Source organism: Podarcis tiliguerta (assembly GCF_965153285.1).
Source record: "Podarcis tiliguerta genome assembly, chromosome: 9".
NCBI classification, from domain to species: Eukaryota; Metazoa; Chordata; class Lepidosauria; order Squamata; family Lacertidae; genus Podarcis; species Podarcis tiliguerta.
Genome location: NC_139542.1, coordinates 16,083,369 through 16,110,565, shown reverse-complemented (window position 1 = coordinate 16,110,565; position 27,197 = coordinate 16,083,369). Strand labels below are relative to the sequence as shown.

At 44.5% G+C, this 27,197-nt stretch overlaps 1 protein-coding gene and 2 long non-coding RNA genes across 3 annotated transcripts in view; 2 read left to right on the top strand and 1 right to left on the bottom strand.

Moving 5' to 3' along the window:
• SNCA (synuclein alpha) overlaps positions 1-25,262 on the top strand; it is a 47,464-nt gene extending 22,202 nt beyond the window's left edge. Inside the window, exons 5-6 of the mRNA XM_083398839.1 lie at positions 21,697-21,786; positions 24,622-25,262. Coding sequence (XP_083254965.1) covers positions 21,697-21,786; positions 24,622-24,654 — 123 coding nt within the window. The 3' untranslated portion in view covers positions 24,655-25,262. The remainder of the gene's footprint in view (positions 1-21,696; positions 21,787-24,621) is intronic.
• On the top strand, positions 545-1,976 carry LOC310657440. Its single transcript, XR_014501783.1, has 2 exons — positions 545-1,094; positions 1,765-1,976. It is a non-coding gene; the product is annotated as an uncharacterized lncRNA (long non-coding RNA).
• Positions 21,820-23,387, bottom strand: LOC310657460. The gene is made up of 3 exons (XR_014501793.1): positions 23,055-23,387; positions 22,487-22,656; positions 21,820-22,261 (listed from the first exon to the last, which is right to left on the bottom strand). It is a non-coding gene; the product is annotated as an uncharacterized lncRNA (long non-coding RNA).
• Positions 25,263-27,197: the final 1,935 nt, after the last annotated feature.

Here is a 27,197-nt window from a genome sequence, read left to right as displayed (position 1 = left end):
AATGCAAAGAATTAGGTTTGAAAAAATGCAAAGAATTAGGTAAGAGCTGTTCGACAGTGGAATTTGCTGCCAAGGAGTGTGGTGGAGTCTCCTTCTTTGGAGGTCTTTAAGCATAGGCTTGACAACCATATGTCAGGAGTGCTCTGATGGTGTTTCCTGCTTGGCAGGGGGTTGGACTCGATGGCCCTTGTGGTCTCTTCCAACTCTATGATTCTATGATTCTATGATTCTAGGTTAATACAGTAGTCATGAGGGCACTTTGTAGACACAAACAATGTTTGAGAGACAGAGCTGTAGTCTGGGAAGTTCCCACTCAGGGCTTGCTCCTGTTCTGAAATGGCAAGATGGCTTCAAATCATTATTGTCTCTTATTTCTCCCACCCCCTCGTCAGCAATATGAGAATTGTAATACCGCTCAGCCTTGCGGGGGTGTTTGAATAATTATGTGCTTAGATACAATATATCTGTATATTACCTCCAACATCTATATGTAGACAAGAAAAGTACAAACTGGGGAGTCAGGAAAGGTAGAGAAGGTATGTTGCTTTAGTCCCATCACTGATAAAATCAATCTTAAATGCAACAGATTCCCCCTCAAAACATTGATTCATTATCATTTAAAGCACAGCTTATTTAAGGATTATACCAATCTTCCATTAAATACTGGTTCAACCCACGTCGGGATGAATTCATGAGGTGAGTCAACAATGCGAGATAAATGCATCCGCCTCTAACAGCTTTTGCACTCACATGTCACAATAGCTTAATTATTTGGTCGTCTGCTAGATCCCAGTGGACAGTATTTCCATTGTCCAGAGCTCTCAAGGCATAATTTTAAAAGAGATCAGATCAGCTTCTAATATATACACAGAACGTCTGCCTTAGGGGGAAGAGGTGAAGGGAGTTGAAAAAGCACGAGAAGGATTTATTACAGAGTTAGAGAAGGATTATTTCCAGACTTTGAGAAGATTTTGATCGTCTCCCACACCCCACTCCAAACAGCTTTAAAAGGGCAGTCCCTGGAAAGGTGATTCAGCTGTGAGACACTTGTCCTGACGTTCAATAGATGGAAGTAGAAGGATTATTATTGCGTGGCAAGTTCCCACCTCCCCCCAGAGGAAATAAAGACACGACACACTGAATATAAGGTTAAATGGGCGAATTAGGCCACAACTTTATTGATTCCTGGAATGAGTGGTATTGGCCTTAGGCATTGGTCCTATCGACTAGCCGGCTCCAGCCCAACTGCGTGAAGGGTTAACCACCAGTCGAGGGAGTCCTGCTGAGGCACGTCAAATAGGAGCGCCCTCGGGGTCACCGCTCGGGGGCGTGCCTTAGGCCCACACCTCCATAGGCTTCGGACAGGGTAATGCCCCCCGGAGTCCTTTATCGGACTACCCTTTGTTGCTGGGGGAAGCGATGGTGCTTCCTCCCCCCCCTTCACATCCTCTACAGCTCCCAGGATACTTTGGGGGGAACTATGTGTTTTGTATGTATGGTGTGGATGTGACCAGAGTACAGTAACCCTAAAGAGCTGGGCTGCACATAAACCAAGGCCTGGATAGACACCCTTTCTTTAAGCTGTGTACAGCATGTTATTCAGTAAATTAGCATATATTTTTAGGGCATGTTGTGTGAAGAGCATTCACAGGATTGAATGCATATTTAGCACTTTTCCTTTCCACCTCCTACACAAGCTATGAGACGAGCTTTCTGAGTTGCTGGAGTTCTCTGCGAAGATGGGGGTTGTGCTTAATTTTTCAGGCACGTGACTTGCTCTCTGAGATCGAGTGAGAACTGATGGTGAACTGCAGAGAAAACTCTAAACGAGGGGAGGATGACCTACCCTGGAGTAAAGACCATGAGAGTCGGATCAGGAGAGAGGGCAGCAGGGGAGTCAAAAGAATAGCACCCTCTTGGGAAAACTATTATGTGTTTATTTAAAAAACAAAAGTAGCACATGCTCCCTAAAACAATTGTCTTTTTTTGCAATTTGATATCTAGTATATTAAGATTGATTTTCCACAGCTATGTTCTGTAGGTTCTCGCTTTGGCATTTCCCAGTCTGCTTCCATGGGGAATTGTGTGCTTTGTGTTGCAAGAGGACCTGTCAACACACACCTTGCACATGTTTGAAGCTTGTAATTTCATTTCAGCGGGGCTGGAGGTTAAGGGGTGATATGATAGCCGTGTTCAAATATATAAAAGGATGTCATATAGAGGAGGGAGAAAGGTTGTTTTCTGCTGCTCCAGAGAAGCGGACACAGAGCAATGGATCCAAACTACAAGAAAGAAGATTCCACCTAAACATTAGGAAGAACTTCCTGACAGTAAGAGCTGTTCGACAGTGGAATTTGCTGCCAAGGAGTGTGGTGGAGTCTCCTTCTTTAGAGGTCTTTAAGCAGAGGCTTGACAACCATATGTCAGGAGTGCTCTGATGGTGTTTCCTGCTTGGCAGGGGGTTGGACTCGATGGCCCTTGTGGTCTCTTCCAACTCTATGATTCTATGATTCTTTGAGGCTTAAAGTCATTTGGAGATGGCAAGAGCAGCCTGGCAATGATATTCTGGAGTCTCTTCGGAGAGTGTTTTATTTCCTGCACTGAAGAATAGTTGACGTAACTGTGTTGTCCATGGCTGACTTCCAATTTTCCATGTTCAGACCATTAGCAGTTGCTGCGTTGCAATATCTTGTTTGCTATCATCTCTCCCAACTGCTTCAGACTCCAAACATAATTCAGACAAGGACAGGCGAATTGTATTAAGATGTTTTGGGTTGCCTTAGGCTTTCCAGTTTCTTAAACACTGTGGCAGACATGTCTTTAGGTGTAGGTCTTGGAAATATCTTTTCAAAATGTCTCTGGCTTGTCCCTTTTCTTCCTTCCTCTTTTCTTTGATCTTGGCTACTGTTTTGTTAAATGGTTGGGCTGGATCCATCATAGAAATGCCATTCGCCACGAAACAAAGCCCATGAAGTAGACTCAGGAGAATAGGATTACCAAAACAAGGCAAAGTCAGGAAGTCAATTTTCATAATGTGAGGATGCATAGTGTCATTTTGGAAGTATTTTTATCTTGGCGTCAAATGCCATTAAAATGTGCATCTTATTGTACGATTAGCTAGGCTGCTCAGGAACTGGTGCATGTGTGTTTAAAATTCATGTAAAAAGTATTATTCGTGCCCGATTATAAGCTACCTACTATTAGTAATGTTAAATATATATGGCTAGAGCAGTGACAGGGAACTTGTGCCCCACTTATATATTGTTGGACCACACCTCCCATCATTCCTGGCCATTGATCATGCACCCTGTGGCTGATGGGAAGAGGAGTCCAACAAAATCTGGAGGACCATAGTTAAGTGGCCAAGTGTGTCTTTCTAATAGTCACTCCTGAGGGTCAAGTTACACTTAAGGGGGCATTAAGGCTAAGTGTTGCATGTGGGGTAAATTTTGTTGGAATCAAAGCTCCCCTTCCCTATATGATTTGATCCTGATGTGGTTCTGCACACTATGCATTTAATGTAATGTGTGGTTTGACCCTGAGTCAGAGCTGATTCAATGCTGTTACAAAGAAAAGGGAAAAGAAAAATCAAGAATCACCGAATCTTCCTCTTTTTTTAGTTTCCACAGAGAAAAGAAGACACTGATTTATAGGAATCTAAGGTCACTTTCTGTGGAAATGTGCTGTGCTGTGTTTTCCAGTATTTTCCACAATGATTTCACATGAACTTCATGTTCAAATGATGAGGTTTTAATTTTATTTTAAAAGCTATGCTGGCAATTTTCTAACATGGGAAAGATGTTCCTTCCTCGTGAGAAATTTTTGTGCTTCTCTGTGGCACAAAGGTTGGTCGTTGAATGAAAATGTCTTAATATAAATTGAAAAAGTGCACAGTATGAGGACCAAGATTCAAAGAACCAGATATGTGTTTTCACACATCCAAGAGGGATTTGGAGTGGTTCAGATTTGGGGAACCTGTGTCCTTCTGGATGTTGTTTGACTCTAGTTCCCATCCTTCCCAGCCACTATGGACAGGATGACAGGAACTGGAGTGCAGTACAATCTAGAGAGAGACAGGATCTGCATCCCTGCAGCAGACAATGATTAGCATCTGGTGCCCCAGATGTTGTGGAACTCCAACACCCACCCTATAACCTGCTTGGAAGTTTTGGGTTGTTTTGGTATATAAATGTGAGGTGATGTGAGTTGTACAACCTCTGGAGGACACTGCGTCAACTACCCTTGCTAGACAAATCTGAGGTAGGTGGTCCAGTGGTCTGACAATGGCATAACGCAGCTTTCTGTGTAACTGAGGAATACACCCCACTAGGAGTAGTTGCAGTATAATGATTAGAGTGTCTGGCTGTGACCAAGGAGATTCGGGTTCTAATCCGCACTTGGTCATGGAACTCACTGGATGATCTTGGACCTGCCACTCTTTCTCAGCCTAAACTTCCTCACAAGGTTGTTGCGAAGATAACAGGAGAAGGGGAAGAACCCATATGTGTCACCTTGAGCTTCCGGGGGCGGGGCAGGATATAAGTGTTATAAATAAACAAAAGCATCTAGTTTTTCAGCTTGCAGGTGGAGGACATTAAATAATAGTAGAAGTGATGAAGCAAATGGGACACGGGTGGTGCTGTGGTCTATACCACTGAGCTTCTCGGGCTTGCCAATCAGAAGCTTGGCAGTTTGAATCCCCGTGATGGAGTGAGCTCCCGTTGCTCTGTCCCAGCTCCTGCCAACCTAGCAGTTCGAAAGCAGGCCAGTGCAAGTAGATAAATAGGTACCGCTATGGTGGGAAGGTAAATGGTTTTCATCACAGTGTTCCGTTGTGCCAGAAGCAATTTAGTCATGCTGGCCACATGACCTGGAAAGCTATCTGTGGACAAACGCCAGCTCCCTCAGCCTGAAAGCAAGATGAGCGCAGCAACCCCATAGTCGTGTTTGACTGGACTTAACCATTCAGAGGTCCTTTATCTTTACCTTTACCCTCATGAAGTAAGTTCCTACCTTTAATCTCTAGTGTCTGCATTTAAAAGGATCTCATGGAGATGTTATGGGAAAGACCTTGGTGGTCAATCTCCATTCGGGGTATGAAATGAACCAGATAGACTCTGCATAAGGAAGCACTTTCTGTTTCAAAAGTTGCTAGAAACCACAGGAAGGGAGAGCGCTCTTGCATTCAGGTCCTCCTCAGGGTCAGCACAGTTGATTGGACCAGATGGGCCATTGGCCTGACCCAGCAAAGCTCTTCTTGTATTCTCAAAAAGCACCATGTTTTCTGAAAAATGAGGTCTCCCCCGCCATTGGGTTATTAAACCACTAATTTACCAGATGACGCCAGAATGAAACAAGACATCAGTGAATAAATGAAGTCTTATATCCTACGCAGCTGAATGCCGCAAATAGCCAATATTTCCCCCCTTACAAAATTACACAATAAAAGAGTAACAAAAGGCCACTGGAGGGTTCATTTCAAATGCCTTCTTTGTCCATTCAGGACGTGTTGCTGTGTTCCTGTTGCAGAGCAGTTCTGAATGCTGCATTGTACAGTTTATTATCAAGACTTCATTTCATATCTGGTATATTAAGGCACAGCTTCTTGGCCAACGAACTGAGCGCTGAGTGTTGCTGCCAGATCAGTGGAAACACTGAGGAAATGGAACCAAAGCATTTCTTAGGTTTTCATTTGGTTCACTGTCAGAAAACTGGTTTTAAGAAAAAGGTTGTCAAGTAAAGCAGGAAATGCAACTCGCTTTTCTTCAACCCCACACAAGTTAATTTCACACAGACACACACACACACAGAGAGAGAGAGAGAGAGAGAGAGAGAGAGAGAGAGACTGTTGGGATACTGCCAGGGAGACAAAGTCCATCATGACTCCACGTCGTCTCCGGACATCCACCGATCTCCCGTAGACACGCAGTATCAGCAATTAGTGACACGAGCTCCAGAAATAGCTTGCCACATTCCAGAGCCGATGCACGCTCTATCAGCAGATAACGCACAGCGAAAGATGCACTCAGGAGAGTATTATTTACAAGTCTATTCCGCGTTGGTCAGAACAAAGAAAAACATGACTGCCTGCTTCAGTATTCCGGTACAGAGAGAGACGAAAGCAAAGACACAACAGAAACATCCTGTGAAACAGGAAACACGCAGGCTGTGACACAAACATCCTGCTCCCTTTTAAGGTGGAACGGAAATATCCTAACACACACAGCCTTCTTTTTTTATCCAGGCATCCCACTGAAAGAGATAATAGCAAGGTTGCACAGAGACCAAAACAAATTGATACGCTCTTCCTACTTAGTGAGAAACCCAGATAAGTAATTATTGGGCTTTGCATGCTATAAAGACCACTTCTCTCTCTGAAAAGCCTGCTGAGAGAATGAGAGGGGGGAAGGGGTGAGCACTGAGGAGTAAGGCCAGGACAGCTGCAGCCCATGACTAAGGGCCACGTCTTGTGTGACGTGGGAAAGACAGGCCACGTCTGATCCATACATTTAAAGCACTGTTATATCACTTTGGGCTTCCCCCCAAAGAATCCCTGGAGCTGTTATTTCTTAAGGGTGATGAGAGGCTGCAAATCCCACAGTAGCTTAACAGTCCTTCTTCCCAGGGAACTTAAAAAAATATATGCATACGTTTTGGATTCCCGCCCCCTACCCTTGTTTTGTTTTTATGCTGGTTTTCAAGTATGTGATATTTATTTATTGCTGTGAGTATCTTTGAGTAGCTTTTGTTTCTTTTTTGAAAAAGCAACTAATAAATACAGTCATAACTTGGAAGTCGAACAGAATCCGTTCCGGAAGTCCATTCAACTTCCAAAACATTCGGAAGCCGCGAAAGTTGCGTCGGACGTTTGGGTTCTAAAGAACATTTGCAAACCAGAACACTCACTTCTGGGTTTGCAGCGTTCAGGAGCCAAAATGTTCGACTCGCAAGGAGTTTGGGATCCAAGTTACGACTGTCTGAATAAAAATAAATATTACATGTTTTTAAGCAGATGCTGCATGGTAACTGATCAGGGTTGGCACAGCGGTGGATTTCGTCCAGTGGTAGGGAGGTGGTTTGATTATAGTTCAGGTCTGGTTCCACTTCTGGGATTGTTCCCACTTTGCTGCACCAGCAAGCAGCAAATTAGCTAAAGGTCAGCCTTTAAGAATGGATAGGGCATCCTAGGTGGTCAACCAGCTCATTCTCTAAGCCAGATTTGTTAAGTATAATAGATTTAATTGAGATATATATATGTATTAATGAAAGTTTAAAAGGGAAAATGGCTAAATGTGTATTGCTAACATTGGGGGTTTTACACAGTAGTTTTTCCAAGGGGCTCTAAGCTCCTAAATGGGTTAGTGATTACCTACCGATTGTTTTCTAGTTACAGGTAGGTAGCTGTGTTGGTCTGCCGTAGTCGAAACAAAATAAAAAAATTCCTTCCAGTTGCCCCTTAGAAACAAACTCAGTTAGTTATTGGTATGAGCTTTCATGTGCATGCACACTTCTTCTGTGTCTGAAGAAGTGTGCATGCACATGAAAGCTCATACCAATAACTAACTTAGCTGGTCTCTAAGGTGCTACTGGAAGGAATTTTTTCCCCAATTGTTTTCTGTTACTCTAAACTGTTGTCACCTTAGATCAGGTGACCAAGGTACTGAGCTGCAAATTCGCCATCTTGAAAGGGTGGTGGCAGTTAGTTCTTTGTCTGAATGCCACAAGGAACAGAAGATGTAAATGAAGCTCTCAAGGAAAACAGCTCCTGGGAAATGGATGCTGTTAAAGAGAGAGGAAACTTTGCTTATAGGTCTGTTGAGCCTGTGCTGCACAGCACAAGAAATTGTAAGGATATCTTGGTTGTATCTTTGATGCTTATGTTTTGTTTTGAAGAGTTCTGCCAGTAAAAAAATTGTCCATGTGGGCATGGACAAAGATTTCTTCCAAAAGGAGTCAGTGCTTCCAGTCACTTCGAACAACACAATATTGAAATCTGCAACAATTTTCTCATGCCACTAAATTGCTATCTTCATTTTCTTTCTTGGTTGGCCTCTGTGAGAACAGGATGCTGGTCTAGGTGGGCCACGAGCCTGATCTAGAAGGCTCTTCTTACGTTCTAAAAGAGTTTTGTCCCTGCCTGTAATGTTTGAACTCTGTGGCACAGCCAATGACACTGATTAGCAGCAGGCAACAGCAGCCAATTTCATTTATAAGCCAGCCTGAGACATCCAAATGGTATATATGATCCATATTTTTTTAGGATGAGCTTCAGTTCAAGGCATACTATAGCCAGAGATCCTGCCGGCATCATCAGAACATTGTTATACTACTTCACACTCTTGATGAGGTACCTGTTGAGGCCTCAGCTGCTTTTTCACCATCAAGGGGAGGAAATGTCACAAATGAATTGTAGGTAATAGGTAATCACAGAGACAGGAGATCCAACCGTTTTGTGGCTCAGTTATGAAATGCTCCTGTCTTTTGCTTCAGAAATTGCTCTTAAATGCCAAATGTTTTCCCGATTCCTCACTCTGTTTCCCCCCCATGTAGGAAGAGTATGGCAATCAAAAGCAGTAAATCTAGCTTCCCACAAGCCATTATTCAGATGCTTCCTTTCAATGCAGGGTATAAATTGGATTAGTAATGATAGTTTTGGGAAACTTTGTACTTGTTCCTCTTGCTTTTATGCAGCAGGAGACCTGAAGCCAAAATCTCTCCTTCTCATACCTACATTTATTATACTTCTCTTTTACACTTACGATCTCCACCAGATACTGTACTTCCTGCAATGCACAGCTGAACATCTGCTGCCCTTATGTGACACCCAGAATCAGCTGCCTGATGTGGCCTCCTTCCTTTGCCCAACAGTAGGATCAGCTCCAGCTAGAACCCTGGTCCTGGGATCCTCTCATCTCTCTGTCTCTCTTAACAGCAATGCCAGAAGTGTGATAATGTAGGTCAGGACTAGGGCACAGATGGAGTGTTTAACACTTCGCCTCTGTGTCATTTCCCTGTTGACTTCCCCCACAAAACTGTTTGTAGGAAATAGCAGTGTTGGAGGTCAACAGCACATGGAAGGAAGAAGCTTTCATTGGGAAAACAGAAAGCAGAAAGGGCCCTACAATCACAACTGAATGTTTCCATCTAGATCCTGTACACAGAGCACAACCACATCAGCTGGGGCTGATGGGAATGTAGTCCAAACAGCTAGAGGTTATTAAGTTAGTGAAGACCAAGCTATGGATTAATGTCAAACTGTTCAGTGAAGCCAATGATTGCTTCTCCAAAGGGCATTTCTAAGACAAGAAGGTTTTCAGAAAAATGCAAGCTGCTGTTTTTGTTTTGTTGTTGTTGTTTGTCAAAATACCCTCCAGAATATTGGTGTACATCTCACCATCTTGTAGTTTGAAGACTACAGCAAGGTATTAACTCAGAATACACATTCCATCACTTAAAAATGGAGATCTTTGGGAGAGATCATTATTATTCAGGAAATATGCATATGCACCAGAGGCAGAATTGCAACAGCACGAAGAAGCCCGTGTGACAGCTCTTGACCTTTGAGTCCTCTGCTGGATGCCTTTGTAGTACCTGGGAAAGGGAAATTCCACTTGGCTGAAACCCAGCAAGCTGACCTGCGCTGATCGTTTTGCTCGGAATTGACTGGAAAAGTGAAGGTGCTCATATAAGCAATAAAAGAACTCTGAAGGAAAGATGGCAGTGAATATCTTGCTTGAGATTGGCATTCACCTCCCAGAGGGTGGCAGTTTTTGGAGAGTGGGGGAGGACTTGGGCAAGATTGGTTCTCCTCCTTCAGTGAGCCTAGTCTCCTCACTGATAGGGGCAGCTGTTGGTAGTTGCTGCTCCTCCGATGCATTGTCACGTCCACCTTCTGCTGTGCCCAACAGAGCCAGTGAGTGAACAGGGAGTAGCCGATATTACTCCCAGTTTTTACCACTGAAGGTCCCTGCTGTGATGGTTTGGACTCGGAGCCAGAGGAGTCTCAGTCCGCACTGGATCCTTTGCCTCAGGCAGCAGCTGAACCTAGTCTGGGGCCTGATTCTGAAGAGCCCCAGTCTGCACAGGTTCCCCTACAACAAGCACCAGCTGGGCTGAGTCAGGGGCCTGAGCCTGCCCTGGCTCCAGATGCGGGGATTACCTCATTGCCTTCAGCTGGGCCAGGGGTCTGCAACCCGCGGCTCCGGAGCCACATGTGGCTCTTTTACACTTTTGCCGCGGCTCCGGGGCGGATACTAGCGAGGGGAGGAGGCGCATTGTGCGCCCCGACACTCCCCACTGTGGCGGGCGCTGTACTGGCTGTGACGTCGCATGGGGGCGGTGCGTGCGTTAGTCACGCACCGTCCCGACGTCACCTTCCCGCCCGCTGTCAGATCGCGGCTCCGGAGATATATTTGTTTTAAATGTTGCAATGGTTTTGCGGCTCCCAGTTGTTTTTTTCCTTCGGAAATGGGTCCAAGTGGCTCTTTTTGTCTTAAAGGTTGCAGACCCCTGAGCTGGGCCATCACTTACAGTTGCTCCACTACCAGTTGGGTCAGGAGAGGCTGAGGTGGCCTCTGGGTCTAGTAACCAACCAACATCTCCCAAGCTGCAGAGACTGAGGTCTGAGAGAAGGAGAGACCTGAGTACTTGCAGGAGGGGTGCTCACCTTCGGGTGAGACAGGGAGGTGAGTCCCCAGGGGGTCAGGACCGGCCGTTACCCCAACAGAGATAAAAGGCTGTCCGACCCCACCCCAGGTTGCGGGAGCAATGTTGCTGTTTGCCAGAACCTGCCTGTGAGCCTGTGCCTGACCTTGCCTGGTTTCCTGCCTCTTGTCCTGCTATGGTCCTGTCGGACTGACTCCTCGCGGAACACTTGGATTCGGGACAGGACCTGGACCACGTTGCTCGGGTTACCCCCGGGCCCAGCACACCTGCCTTCCCACAGCTCCCTAAGTCTCCTCCTCCCCTGGTTCCTTTCCAGGTAATCTGAGGCCCCATCCTCTTGCCTGTCATACCTCTTCAGGTTATGGGAGACCAGTGGAGGAGAGGAGCTGGTCGCAGCAGGAGTGAGAAACACCCATGTCTCTTCACCAGCCTGACTCATCTCTGCCTCTTGCCACCTCCTCCCCACACTCCTGCTGCAGATTCTGATTCTGATTCCAGACGTCTCTTTGCCACAGACTCTCCCTGATCTCTAAGCCCTGTTACCTCTTCAGCTTCTGACACCTTCTCCCAGTCTTCTCTCTCTGACCACTCATTGTTGTCCTACCAATCCCCGGGCTCTGAGCCTCCTTCCCTTGGGCTTCCCCAGGTGGTTCCTCCTACCATTCCTCTGCATCCAACCGGTCCGTAACAAATAGTAGAGAGAAAAGGAAGCCTGTTTCTTCTGTATGTTGTGTTCCAAGCACAATCAGTCACTGGCATTGCTTCGGAATTATGTGTAAAGCCACCGTTCCTTCAGTTATATCTCTCTTCCCTCTATGCAAATGTGAGAGAACGCACACAAGTGGAGTCCTGTATCAGCGCCAGCATGCTCTTAAAAGCTGGTATTGCTACATAATTCTAGACAGCGTGTCAGTATTCATTAGCTCAACCGCAAATGTTACTTGTGGGAGGGAGAGTTGTGATTATTATCCTCAGGCTGCTCCTACTGTACTTGTGGTCTGCGTAGCCTAACTTCCTATTTGGTTTTCAGTCACATACCCTCAGCTGATGGAACCCAGTGATCATCTTTCAGATTATGCAATGCCATCAAATAATTGTGGTGAACCCAGGAAAATGCCTTCTTGGTCTTGCTGCTGCCCACAGCATGTGTTTAAAAAAAAATCATGGTTGGGTGTGAAGAGCAATAATGTGTGATGGACAGTAGTGTGTAGTGGCTGTGGAAAAGGCAAATTCCTTTGAATTGAAAATAACAACTTCCAAGATCATAATGCAGCTATACAAACTGCAACCACAGTTGGAGTACTGTGTATAGCCCTGGTCACCTCACCTCACAAAATATATTGTATATTGGTTGCTTCCAACAAAGATTAAAAATACATTAAAATGTCACACATTGAAAACTTCCCTGAACAGGGCTGCCTTCAGATGTCTTCTAAATGTCAGGTAGTTGTTTATCTCTTTGACATCTGATGGGAGGTCATTCCAAAGGGCCGGTGTCAGTACCGAGAAGGCCCTCTGCCTGGTTCCCTGTAGCTTTGCTTCTCACAGTGAGGGAACCGCCAGAAGGCCCTTGGAGCTGGACCTTAGCATCCAGGCAGAACAATGGGGGTGGAGACGCTCCTTCAGGTATACTAGGTAGAGTTGGGAAGGGTTCTATGATTCTATGAATTGTCTTATTTCCTTTTAAAGCTATCTTAAGTTTATGGTTGTCTCACCACACCTATAATTTAACTATGTGCGGTATGGGCGGAAGTATATTATATTACTTTCCTCCAAGAAGCTTAAGGTGATGCACATGGCTCTCTATCTCTCCATATGCGGTAGGCTGGGTTGAGCGGCAGTGACTAGCCCAGAGTAACCCAATGAGCCCCATGGCCAAGTGGGGATTTGAACCCTGGTCTCCCAGGTCCTATTTCAACACTCAAACCAGTACACCCCACTGTCTCTCTATGCCAAGAAGAGGAATGGAATGGTTTTATGATAACATTAAAAAAAGCCCAGTGGCTCTGGAGCAAGAAGACTGGCGAAGCCAATCATGCGCATCCTTCAAGTTAGTAGCAGATGTAACCTGCACCCTTAAAGCCAATAATAAGGTTTTGCCTGCTTCCGGAGGGTAATCAGCTAAGCGAAATGCTTGTTAGCCTGCATGCTCATCTTCTTGAATACAGTGGTACCTTGGATTAAGAACTTAATTCGTTCTGGAGGTTCGTTCTTAACCTGAGGTACCACTTTAGCTAATGGGGCCTCCCGCTGCCACTGCGCCGCCGGAGCACGATTTCTGTTCTCATCCTGAAGCATAGTTCTTAACCCAAGGTACTATTTCTGGGTTAGCAGAGTCTGTAACCTGAAGCATCTGTAACCCGAGGTTACCACTGTTTTTATACTTTACCCTAGTAGTTTACCAATGCTGGGGAGAATCCAAAAAGCTTTCATGTTCTAATCATCACTGCAGGTACTTTCTCCAACCGAGTGATGCCTTTTCTTTCAACTGGAAGAAATGTTAAACACCATCCTGGTAGACGGACGTTAGTCTATGCATTGTACCTAAGGGAGCTCTTGAGAGAGAAACGCACAATGTCAATAACTGCAGAGCAACCACTTCAACAACAGCAAGAGCCTTTTCTTAGGTGTACTGCAGATTTTCAAACACAGTTTGTGGCTGTTACTCTCTCCTTATACAGCATAATGTTACAGTTCAGCAGGGAATAACGCTCAAAGTGCTTGTTGGCTCCCCTACTTCGTGTATCTTTGGCCATAATGGACTTGCTCAGCCTCCGTGGTCAGAGGTAGCAATGTTTCTGAATGCCAGTTGTAGGAAACTGCAGGATGGGAGAGGGCTCTTGTGCGCTTCCCACAGGCATCTGGTTGGCCATTGGGGGCCCAGGATGCAGGATAGATGGGCCACTGGCCTGATCCGGCAGGGCTATTCTTATGCGCTTATCACTGCCCTTCTCTCTGTAATGAGTCATGCTAGAGAAGGGCAACCAAAATGGTCAAAGGCCTGGAAACGATGCCTTATGAGGAACGGCTAAGGGAGCTGGGCATGTTTAGCCTGGAGAAGAGGAGGTTAAGGGGTGATATGATAGCCATGTTCAAATATATAAAAGGATGTCATATAGAGGAGGGAGAAAGGTTGTTTTCTGCTGCTCCAGAGAAGCGGACACGGAGCAATGGATCCAAACTACAAGAAAGAAGATTCCACCTAAACATTAGGAAGAACTTCCTGACAGTAAGAGCTGTTCAACAGTGGAATTTGCTGCCAAGGAGTGTGGTGGAGTCTCCTTCTTTGGAGGCCTTTAAGCAGAGGCTTGACAACCATATGTCAGGAGTGCTCTGATGGTGTTTCCTGCTTGGCAGGGAGTTGGACTCGATGGCCCTTGTGGTCTATTCCAACTCTATGATTCTAGGTGAAATGGCGATCACTGCAGATGGTGACAGCAGTTACGGAATTAAAAGACGCCTGCTTCTTGGGAGGAAAGCAATGACAAACCTAGACAGCATCTTAAAAAGGAGACATCACCTTGCCAATAAGGGTCCCTATAGTTAAAGCTATGGTTTTCCCAGTAGTGATGTATGGAAGTGAGAGCTGGACCATAAAGAAGGCTGATCGCCGAAGAATTGGTGCTTTATGGTGCTGGAGGAGACTCTTGAGAGTCCCATGGACTGCAAGAAGAACAAACCTCTCGATTCTTAAGGAAATCAGCCCTGAGTGCTCACTGGAAGGACAGATCCTGAAGCTGAGGCTCTAATACTTTGGCCACCTCATGAGAAGATAAGACTCCCTGGAAAAGACCCTGATGTTAGGAAAGATGGAGGGCGCAAAGATAAGGGGACAACAGAGGACGAGATGGTTGGACAGTGTTCTCGAAGCTACCAGCATGAGTTTAACCAAACTGCGGGAGGGAGTGGAAGACAGGAGTGCCTGGTGTGCTCTGGTCCATGGGGTCATGAAGAGTCGGACATGACTAAACGACTAAACAACAACAACAGGTGAAATGGCATGGGTGGTGGTCAGGAGCCTGACATTTCACACAGATGAAATGCCCAAGAATTACTGCACTAAGTTTCCCGTCGTCATCACTGCTCATTTTTTAAGGCTCCCCTCCGTTTATTATACACTGTCCTTGTTCACACAACACAGCAAGCCAAACTATGGCTTGAAGATTGAAGCCACTTTGCTGTTGTGCTAAGTCAAGGTTTGGCACAGTGAACCAGGACTTGTGGTTAAGCTCTCTTCTCATTAACCATGCCAAAACCAAGATTAAAATCATAGAGTTGGAAGGGATCCCATCTAATCCAAACCCCTGCAATGCAGGAATATCAACTAAACCATCCAAGACAGATAGCCACCCAACCTCTGCTTAAAAACCTCCAAGGAAGGAGAGTCCACCACCTCCCGAGGGAGTCCATTCCATCGTTGAACAGCTATTACTGTCTGAAAGTTCTTCCTGATGTTTAGTTGGAATCTCCTTTCTTGTAGCTTGAAGCCATTGGTTTGGGTCCTACCCTTTGGAGCAGGAGAAAACAAGCTTGCTTCATCCTCCATGTGACAGCCCTTCAGATATCTGAAGTTGGCTGTCATATCCCCTTTTCCAGGCCAAACATATCCAGCTTCTTCAACCGTTCCTCATAAGGCTTGGTTTCCAGACCCCTGATGATCTTTGTTGCCCTCCTCAGCACACTTTCCAGCTTGTCAATATCCTTCTTAAATTGTGGCACCCAGATTGTCCCAGAACTGCCATGCCACCATCCAAAGGCAGCCTGAGAGGGACCTGCCCTGGAAGGAAGACTGAGAAATTAATAGCTCCTTTTTGCACCAGGTCTACTTGGGGCTTCCAATTTCCTCCCACCTCTCCTTCCCCTCACCAGCCTGTCTTCAACTGCGTATGGTTGAAATTGCCTGTGTTAAATGCATGCAAGATTGGGGGGGGGGGTTGCTGTGCTCAATCTCCTCTGGTCCTAGAATAGAATGTTGTATGTATGGAGCCCCATAGCGCCAGCCTTATTCACAGCAGTCTGGTAGCAAACCCATCTAGATCCTAGAGGACAGGACTGATCCCTGAAGAAATATAGCCTTAGGCTAGCAACTCAGATAACATTTAAAAACAGCATCTGCAAAGGCAAAGATGGGGATAAAATTGGAACACTGATTTTATCCCTAGAGGTACCAGAAAACAGAGACTGTGAACAGTTCGAGAAGGTGTAAATAGTATTTAAATACTACTACATTTTTTTTAAAAAAAATCAATTTCTGTGCAATACACATCTCATGTTCTGAATAGCTAATCATGCCAGGCAGCATAAAATGTGGGTGTTTCTAGTGACATTAATAAGCACGTAATCAAGAATACAATCCTCCCTGCCGTAGCCTAATTTAGCTGAGGTTACAGCATTTTCTGTACTGCCCTCCATTAATCATAGGTAAGCACAATTACAGTTCTCTTACCTCATTTTGAGAAGACAAATAATGCACCCACAGAGCATGAGTGTTTGTCAGTCCTAGCCACCCCTTAGTACATATTTATTAATGTTTCATCTGGAAATTGCATTTGTCTGAGATTATACATGGAGTAAGTCTTGCATATTAGAAAATACAACTCATTTGCTTATTTGTAAACACTGAAGTCATTACTGTGCCTGCATATATACGTAAACAATGATCTAGTTAGCATAATATGCATAAACCTCAGGACTCATGTTCCCCCCACCTCCTTCAGCATGGCCACGATGAGGAAACTGGAAGCTTTCGCTTCCATCTTCAACTAACCGCAATCACTTGTTACGCCCAAACAAACTGTGGTTAGTCTTAACTGGCTTAGAAAATAACTCAGCATTTTTAAATGACCCTGGGTACCAGTTAAGACTAACACAGATCACACATTTGGACAAAATGAGGAACTGCAGTTAGTCAAAAATGAAAGTGAAAGCTTCTGGTCTCTTTGTGGCTCACTCAGGCTCATCCCTATCACACTAAACCATGGTCTGATGTTAACATCCAAATGCCGGTTGCTGTAAACCACTGGAGGGCTGTTGTGCTCGGTTCCATCTTGAGGGTTTTCTGCAGGCATCTGGGTGGCCACCATGAGAACAGGATTCTGACCAGGAAGTGACCTCTCCAGAAAGCAGAACAACTCTTCTTTTCTTATCTCTGTGGCTGCAATCTCCTGGGTGACACAGACACTGTTAGGCAGTTGAATGCACATGCATATTCCATCCATTTTCCTCCCTCCCACCCACGCTTTTTCATGGCCCTGGGCACTGGCAACCCATGCTACACCACTGCTACCAACTCTACAATTCTATGAATCTATGAATCTCTGGCCTTGGAGGAGCAGTCGGATTTTCTAGTTTCCTCCCTTCCCCTTCACCCCCATTCTCTCTCTCTCTCTCTCTCTCTCTCTCTCTCTCTCTCTCTCTCTCTCCAGGCTGGTTCACTTTCATAAAGGTGTCCTCTGCATCAGGGTTCCTCTCCCAGGTATCTGAATGTAAGAAAGAGAAACACAACTGAGAATATTATGTGTCCATATTCAAAAATTCTGTTGGTCTTGTTTAACAAGATAGTCTCATTAAGAAAATGCTGAACTTGTAACCGAATAAAGCTGCTAAATATTTCATTGCATACCAGACAGTAGTAACCGGAGACAGGAAATTATTATAAACTCTGCTGATTAAAAGAGGTAGGTTTCTGTAAGCTTATCAGGAATAATTATGCTAATTCTGGGGTCTTAACTGAAGAGAGAACAGGCATCTATCTGCCTGTTCAGCACAGCTTCTTAGTGGAAATAATCATCCCAATTCACTATTACCTTTTGTCAAGGATACTTTAAGAAACATAACACTGCTCAAATGATACAATATAAAAAATATAATCTAAAATATAATACGCTAAAATGATTGTTTGCTAGATAAACATGTTCAACAACAGGTGTACTGTATTTGCTTGCATTGATGGTCAGAAAAACACCCACCTTTCTCATTAAAGTTAATTGGCAGCAGAGAAGCTTTCTTGGGGAGGCTCTATTAGCACGGATAAATAATTGCAGAAGAATAAAGGATGATGCAGCTATTGGGTTTCATTCTTTAAACAGTGTCAGGAGCTTAGCTAACAGGTTGGAGAGTGCACTTAGGCATGGATCCAAAAAGTCAAGATCTGGGTTAATTCGGTAATTGCTAGTTTAAGGAGCAATCAATGAAGGTCAGTATTGCTAGACAAGAACACAACAGAAGTCCAAACTGTGTGAAAGTAGGGGTGGGAAGACCTGTCCATTTCAATTATCTCAGTTCCTCAATATTTCAAACCTAAAATTCAGTTCTCCACATTTCAGCAGAATTTGCGGGGTTGTTGTTGCTGCTGCTGCTGTTGTTTTATAAAAAAACCTCATGAAAATTCTTCAGCATTTCAATATGAATTTATCCTGATAAACACATTTTAGTTTGCAGTTTTACCTAATGTACACGCTTTTGCAAGCAATTTGTCCTAATTGTCCTAATACGAATTTCGCAAGTTATTTTCATGAATATATTCATTTTTTATGCACACGTTTCTACCTAATTTAAGTCTGGTCTACAAGGTGCATCAGAATCTGGTCTGGTCTACAGGTACTGTAATCCAGAGCTGGTAGCATAGAGTGTACCACTCTAGGCTGCATGTGGGGTATTCCGTTTTTGAATGTTCCAGCCTATTCACATCTCTGCTAGTTTTATAATTGCAGGGAGCTTTTTCTGTAAGGGAGCATTCGGTAATGTGAGTACCTCCTCTCTGAAGTGACACATCTTACTGCCTCAGAATGCTACTACCCTGGTCATTTTGCTTTGCTCAGTACAGACCAGTCCAGAATAACCTGTCAGGTAGCTGAGGAGTATGTTTAGAAAATCTAGTCAGGCCCAGTAGTTTATGATTTTCTGCCTGCAAGTCAGCCAGAAAAAAATGGTTCTCTCCATTTTTATTAAAGTCAGATGCCTTCTGCTTTCCTGCTACAGACGGCATTAGAAGGCAGACATGTTCTTTCTTGTGGAACCTCAAGAGCCATTGATAAGTGGGTTTTGCTTGAAACACATTTCATTCCCAGCAAGCCAAAAGGAAAGTCTGCTTTTTAAAAGAAATGTGAAGGCAGACACAAAACGTTAAGCTCGTGATCAGCACAAACCTCAAAATCAGTAAGCATTCTGATGGGGAGTAAAATTACTGAATACTCCCAAATCTTAAAAGGGGGGCTGTTTCGTGTCTTATTTTACGTTATTGGTGTCTGTAACCTTGGAGACCAAATTTACCCACCTTTGGGATAATTTTTGCCAGGGGTTTCAAATGGATGCAACATGACTAGTGCAAAAATATCTTGTCACCACAACCCTTTGTCTACTTCCCCAGGAACCTCTGTGAGACTTGCCTCTGAATAAACGGGCATAGGATTGTGCAGCTGGAAAACATCAGGAATTCACAAATGTTTAATTATTATGGGTTCAATACAGACTAAATTAAGGGACGTGGGTGGCGCTGTGGGTTAAATCACAGAGCCTAGGACTTGCCAATCAGAAGGTCGACACTTTTAATCCCCGCGACAGGGTGAGCTCCCGTTGCTCGGTCCCAGCTCCTGCCAACCTAGCAGTTCGAAAGCAAGTCAAAGTGCAAGTAGATAAATAGGTACCGTTCTGGTGGGAAGGTAAATGGCATTTCCATGTGCTGCTCTGGTTCGCCAGAAGCGGCTTAGTCATGCTGGCCACATGACCCGGAAGCTCCCTCGGGCAACAAAGCGAGATGAACGCCGCAACCCAAGAGTCGGTCACGACTGGACCTAATGGTCAGGGGTCCCTTTAGCTTTATCTTTACAGACTAAATTAGTAGCATTTAGTTGCCTTTGAAATCAGTGAGACTTAAAGTGCAATTAACTGACTTTACATCCAACCCAACATATATATTTTTAAGGAAAACTAAAAAAATATATCAATAAAGCAGATGTTAAAGTGGATAGTATGTGGAAACGAAAGTTAATTCATCTGGTGATATTTTTTAAGGAACTGGGTATGCAGTGGTCATAAAAAAGTCAAAAGATGTACACTTTCAAAGAGTGGTCATGTCTTATACACACACCTTTGCCACAGTCACCTCCAATAAACAGGTTTGGTTGAATTTGTATTGCTTTGGAAGCATTTCAAATCTATTTAATGAGGGGCAACAGCAGAAGGAAGGAAGGAAGGAAGGAAGGAAGGAAGGAAGGAAGGAAGGCTCTATCAAATCTTAACTTTCAACTCGCTTGTCACAGAAAATGTGCTATGGACTGTGCTATATATAGACGTAACATGATTATAATTCCAAAACTTTCCAGTGCAGCGGTTTGACTGAATTCTCCATAGGTGAAGTAGTGATGTATTCCTTTGGTTCATGTCCTTAATTATATAAGAAAAGAAAGTGAATTATAAAATGCATGATCTTTTATTTGCAGCTATTGCTTTGCCCACCTACATGAACACGTGGTTGCATTTTTATGCTGTACTTTCAAAAGTACTCAAAGGATGCTTGTTTGCCTCTCCTCTGCCCATCTCTGGGCTACTTGAAAATGTTTGGGTTGCAGTGCCCCTTGTAGGACCATTGCTGGTGATAGTTTAAAGTGCTTTTTTCCTTAAAAAAAAAAGTTTAGGGGTACTCTCATTTTCCTACTCATTTTGAAATGCTGCCCCTCAATGAGGCCAAACTTAGATTCACAAAATGTTTAGGGTTACGCGTGCCCCTGCGTCCCCCCAGAAAAAAGCACTGGTTTAAAGTAATCTCATCTCATTTTAATTGGCTTAAGGCAACAGTTTTAAGAGCAGCAGCTTCAGATACTTGTAGGAGAAACCAAGCCAGCCAATTGGCAGAATTTAGAACATAAAACTGAAACAGATGTTGCTGCCGAAGTTCTTGATCTAAATTAGAATTAAGGTTGCCGTCAGAAGACATTGTGAGACAGGTCAATCAACCAAGTATGACTGAGGACTTGCTTGTCTGCTGCCTGTTTTATATGTCAGTGACGGATGTTGCATCTAGTAGCTCATTAGGTATCTCAGCCCAGGACGAAGGGGCCACTTTCCCATGATTTCCCTGTTAGCTCCGTTTACTCCATCTTGACTGTCAAATATGTCTTAGCCTACCAGTAATTGCTGCTTTCGAATGATCTATGGCTTCCTGCATCTCGCAAGCCTGGAGCTTGTTAAAGCTGTTAAGCAGGGAATCATAGGGTTGCAACGTACAGAAAAGGTGATCTAGTCCATGGTTAAGAACATCTACACACCACACAGGCACACCAATATCAATCCATCTATGCCAAGGCAAACAACAATGTACCACCAACAGACTACGTTTGCAGTAGAAGAGCAGCTTATGAAGCACATACATGTTCATGGGGTACACACACTAAGTGTGCATGCTAGGGCAGGGAGACCCATTAGATCTGTTAGGAAGCTGTCTTATACTGAATCATAGAATTGTAGAGTTGGAAGGGACTTTGAGGATCAGTCCAACCCTCTGCAATGCAGAATTATGGGTCTTCCTAGCTCAGTGGCACCAGACAAGGAATCTTTTTCCTGGAGATGCTGTAGTGAATCTGGGACCTTCTGCATGCAAAGCTCTACTACCAAGATGAGGGCCTTCCGGCTGTTGGGAAGGGGGAGGACAGAATTACTTCTGCTGGCACAAATATACCTTTACAAGCATTGTGAGTAAGAAGGACTGTGTTAATTTTCATGATGGATTTATAATTTATATGGAAGCCTGTGAGAAACAACAGCTGCACCCACATTGCCACTAGCCTTCCGGGTTTCATTAAATATCTTTGAAACGTTTACCAAAATTTAAAATGGAAAAAATGAGGAGCAGTTCTCCTTTTAAGGGAAATTTCTGTCTTCCACTTTCTCTGTGGCACCGATGTTCAGTACTCCATTAACCAAACCGAGCAACAAATACCTTTATTGGAAGTGGGAAGTGACGGGTTGCATTTCAAATTAAACTAAGAAGAAATCTGCCATGCTATTGTTTCCTCTTCTTGTCTACAATTGCAGAATGAAGAAGGCATCCCGCAGGAAGGAATGATGGATAACACAGACATGCCAGCAGACCCAGAAAACGAGGCCTATGAAATGCCTCCTGAGGTAAAATCTTTCTTTGATGGGTTCTCACAGAGTATACTATTAACGGGCACCTCGTGATAGACGTCCTGGTCACTTATGCTTGAAGTGTTGGGAGAAATTTAGAAACTAGTTTGTCAATAAATATGTACTGCACTCACAGAAGAAACCTGTGGGCACCCCACATGCTGCCAGCCATGGAGTAGCAGTGCCGGCAGTGGCGCCAGTTTCTGGCAACAGCTTGGCAGATCTCACTGAAATCTCGCACTGTCTCATGATTTTTTTGTGAGATCTCGCTGGAAACCGGTGTTGCTTCTCCATCAATGGTGGAGTGGGTAGGTGTTAGGATGCTGTCAGTGGCTCCCATCTGGTTGCCCAGGAAAGTATAAAGACAAGGAAAAGTTTATTACAGTCCTTTCTTTATTTCAACCTTTACAAAGAGAGGCTATAGAACCCAGTCTCTTGGATAATGGTGTTGTCCCAAGTGAATCTCCACACACTCCATCTCTCCCACTTCCTCATTCATTGTTCTCATCACCCCCTCTGTGGGTGCTGCTAGGTGCCCTCTGTCTCTGAGCTCTTTGCTCGCCTACTTTTAAGGCTCACCGGGTTCTGGGAGATGGAGGGTCTGGAATGCTTTCTAATGACAACATGTCAGCCGGGTGCTGCTCTGCCTCTCCCATGATTTCCCGACTTTCCCCCTCATCTGCCTCTGAGCTATGACCTCCCTCAAACCCCTGTTGTAAATCTATACTGTCTTCCTCTTCCTCCTTCCTGGAAGGGTCAGGATGGGAAGGCGGTCTACACCTCCTCTGCCCAGTCCCTGACAGTGGGGTGACCACAGGCATGCTCCTTCTTCAGTTTCCACCACCTGAGGCAGTGGATTCATCGCACCTCTTTTTTTTTTTAATAAATATTTTATTCGTTTTTACATACAAAACAACAAAGCAAAACAAAAACAACGAACAATACACCAAAAACATACAAAATTACACAAATATAACATACTACAGACAACAGAAATAAAAACAGTCTTATCTTCATATTCATCTTTCATTAACTTGTTTCTCTGACTTCCCCGAGTCTCCCTTCCCTGTATTCCAATTCATACAATTTAACAACAAATCCCTTCCCTCTGTCATGTTTAACCTCCTTTCTTGATTTGAATGTCTTAATATAGCTTATTCAATACTTAGAACTTAAGATGTTGGGTCTTCTAATCTTTAAAGTTTTACTCCAGTAACCTTATACATTCAATCTGATGTTATTTTAACATTCATTAATCATCGCACCTCATGGGTGGGCAGGCCCTGCCCCCACTGCCCTGCCCCTTTCCACAAGACCACACTACTTACTGCTCCAGCATGGAATAAAAACAAACATGCATACATACATGCATACACACATACATACATACATAATCCCACGCACATTTATCTAGCTGTAAACCCCACTGAACAAAGAGATACTTAGTTTGGAGTAACCTAAGGTTACGCTGCAAACCCCCAAGATAGAAGGAAAATAACATGTATTAATGATGAAAACTTTTTAAAGAAAACAATGCCCCCTCAGTACTCCTGGGTGGTGTGAAAACACTTACTTAGGATGAAAACCATTTTTATGCTCCTCATACCGACAGAACCCAAAAGCAATACCAGAACAATAATGGAAAGAGAGGGGGGAAGCCTGCCAAAGATAAATTCATCACTCAAAAGCACATTTTTTAAAATTTGCATTCATATCTTAAAGGGGGGGGAGCCACCTTCTTTGTGATTTATCTTATAATACCAGTAAATTCAGTGTAAGGACTTCAATTTCAGATCCTAAACCAGTACCAAAGAAAACACAAACATGATTCATGTTATTATTCAGTGTGAAAAGACACACACAGGCTGCTTCCTCGGGCACACCATTTCTCAAAAGCCGTTTTAGAATTGTAGATTTTTGTTCTCCCTGCAAAACACTTTCCCCTCTAATAGCTTGCGTTCTTCAGTCAAGTTCCTACGGATGTATACCTACTTAAATTTAAATACAACATTCTAGCCTTTAATGGACTGTGAATGTCACTGCATTACAGAATTTTCTAAAGAACTGTCTCCATTAAGACGGTGTATTTGTCATCATGCAAAGTAGTTCCCATAAGATTTTCTCACTCTGTGCATTAAAGTGATGCAGAAGAACATGACATGATGCTTCTCCTTTCAAAGGGAAGAGGCTGCTATTGCATACGCTCCAACATTCTGCCGTTAATGGGACAGGGGCTTCTGCCTCTTTCCTAAAGCCCAGGAAGCTTCTGCCCAGCTTAGGGAAGGAGATGTGATGCTTAGGGAAACACCTGAAAACATTCTAACCCATACATCCCTAGTGAGCAACAAGCTGAAACTAAGTACCACTTTAGTGTGAACTAGCACATCATATTGGGACGCGGGTGGCGCTGTGGGTTAAACCACAGAGCCTAGGACTTGCTGATCAGAACATCGGCGGTTCGAATCCCCAGGACGGGGTGAGCTCCCGTTGCTTGGTCCCTGCTCCTGCCAACCTAGCAGTTCAAAAGCATGTCAAAGTGCAAGTAGATAAATAGGTACCGCTCCGGCGGGAAGGTAAACGGTGTTTCCGTGCGCTGCTCTGGTTCACCAGAAGCGGCTTAGTCATGCTGGCCATATGACCTGGAAAGTGTACACCGGCTCCCTCGGCCAATAAAGCGAGATGAGCGCCGCAACGCCAGAGTTGGCCACTACTGGACCTAATGGTCCGGGGTCCCTTTACCTTTACCTTTAGCACATCATATATTGAGATGTTTTCTCTCTCTTCTTCTTCCTCCTCTTCCTTGTTCAATGTTGATGTTGCTGTTTCCAACAGGAAGAATACCAGGATTATGAACCCGAGGCTTGAATTCAACTCTCTTCCTTCTGTTAGCTGCTGGCAAAGACATCCTGTCCTGTACAAGTGCTGAGTTCCAATGTGCCCAGTCGTGAACTACTTTTTATAGTTTGTACAGTGTCTTTTGAAGTCTTCCATCAGCAATGATCGGAGCATCTGTAACTGCGTCCAGTTTTCGTTTCAGCGACCGACCTCCCTCTGAAACGAAGGTCTGGGTCTCAGAGCCATTGTTGTTGTCTGGATATTGTGGCTTCAAGTTCTAAAAAAGTCCAAAAGCAGTTTTTTAAAATAAAATAAAAAAACACCTAAGTGTCTACTCCTTATTTCTAATGCTGTACATGTTTTGTTGACAGGTTGTCGGTAATTTGGTATTGTTTCTGACACAAGGTTTTTTTAACTGTTACCTATGATCTTTCTTTTTCTGTCAAAGGATAACATTATTGTGAAAGTTGTTAATATATTTCTATACATATATACATATATATAAAGTAATTGAGCATGAACTATGCACCTATAAATATTTACTGTGGGATCTTACTCGTTTTGTGAAACGTTTTACTAACTTGTATTTGTAAATAACGGTGTCCGACTGGAATAAATAAAATGTTATCTGTTCAAAATTGGTGTTAAATAATTAGCTCCCCCCTTTTCACAATAAATTCTCATGTTGGGGTTGTGTCACATACTGAGGTAAGGGTAAAGGGAGCCCTGACCATTAGGTCCAGTCGTGACCGACTCTGGGGTTGCAGCGCTCATCTCGCTTTACTGGCTGAGGGAGCCAGTGTACAGCTTCCGGGTCATGTGGCCAGCATGACTGAGCCGCTTCTGGCGAATCAGAGTAGCGCACGGAAACACTGTTTACCTTCCCGCCGGAGTGGTACCCATTTATCTACTTGCACTTTGACGTGCATTCAAACTGCTAGGTGGGCAGGAGCAGGGACCAAGCAACGGGAGCTCACCCCGTTACGGGGATTCAAACCGCCGACCTTCTGATTGGCAAGCCCTAGGCTCTGTGGTTTAACACACAGTGCCACCCGCGTCCCTGTGTCACATACTAAATGACAGTAAATACCTGTACATGTTTTCAGCTCCCTGAAAAGAACCAGCGATAGATACTCTCCCCTGTCTTGCCTTGGGGGGTGGAATCAAAACTCAGAGAGATTGCTGGAATCCCTATCAGTCCCTCTTCTTCCAAGCAAACTGATCCTTGTGACAAAGGTGGGTGTGGGAAATTAATCCTGAGGCTATGCAAAAGCTAGGGTTGCCAATCTGGAATTGTGGCCCTTAAGGATTTACCTCGACATCAGCAAAGCCTCTGAGCCCCACTGCCTTGCCTCTTCCCCTCTCCTGCTCAGTAAACAGCGACTCAATTTTCGGGAGGTCAAGTGAGTGCCGCTGCCCAACCATGCCATCCACAAGGAAAAGAAGAAGAGAAGAGTTTGGATTTGATATCCCGCCTTTCACTCCCTTTAAGGAGTCTCAAAGCGGCTAACATTCTCCTTTCCCTTCCTCCCCCACAACAAACACTCTGTGAGGTGAGTGGGGCTGAGAGACTTCAGAGAAGTGTGACTAGCCCAAGGTCACCCAGCAGCTGCATGTGGAGGAGCGGAGACGCGAACCCGGTTCCCCAGATTACGAGACTACCGCTCTTAACCACTACACCACACTTTGCTATATCTCTCTCATTTCACTGCCTGCAAAAGGGCAGCAAAACGGGCCATTTCAGGTGTCTAGAGTATTGTTGGCATCTGTCTTTCTCAAGAGGCAATGGAGTGTACCTCCAGGGGTGAAGTCAAACTGCTGCATCAGCGGCACCGAAGTTACCTCCCCGGGGCACAAGCCTGTATGGGGATCCTGGGATGCCCAGATGACAGGATGATGTGGTCCAAAGCAAAACAGAGCAATGCATTTGGCACTAGCTTGGTTAAAGGAAGGAGGCATAGAAGGTGCCGTCTAACCATCTTAGGGACTCCACTCTGGATTTGTGTAAGGTGTAGTAGTGTAGTGGTTAAGAGCGGTGGACTCGTAATCTGGTGAACCAGATTCGATTCCCCGCTCCTCCACATGCAGCTTCTGGGTGACCTTGGGCTAGTCATGCTTCTCTAAAGTCTCTCAGCCCCACTCACCTCACAGAGTGTTTGTTGTGGGGGAGGAAGGGAAAGGAGATTGTTAGCCGCTTTGAGACTCCTTAAGGGGAGTGAAAGGTGGGATATCAAGTCCAAACTCCTCCTCCTCCTCCTCTTCTTCTTCTCCCAAAGATAACCCGCAAGGCAGCAGAGGTTTAGGATCAGTTTTCCTCTTCTTCCATGGGCTACCTTCCCAGTTGATGCCCCTCACTTCCCTCTACAGAATGTGGAAAAGCCACCTTCCATGACCAGATGACTTGTCTGCATGCTTTGTCTCCTGTCCAGCTGTTAAATGTGGATGAACAATTTTCAGGCACCTCCTGCTCTCCCTTCTCAGTTTCGTTTAGCTTTAAACTGGACTTGGACTTCAGCTACTGGAGGGTGCCTTCAAAACAGAGGACTTTGCTCTATAAAGTAGGACCTTGGTTT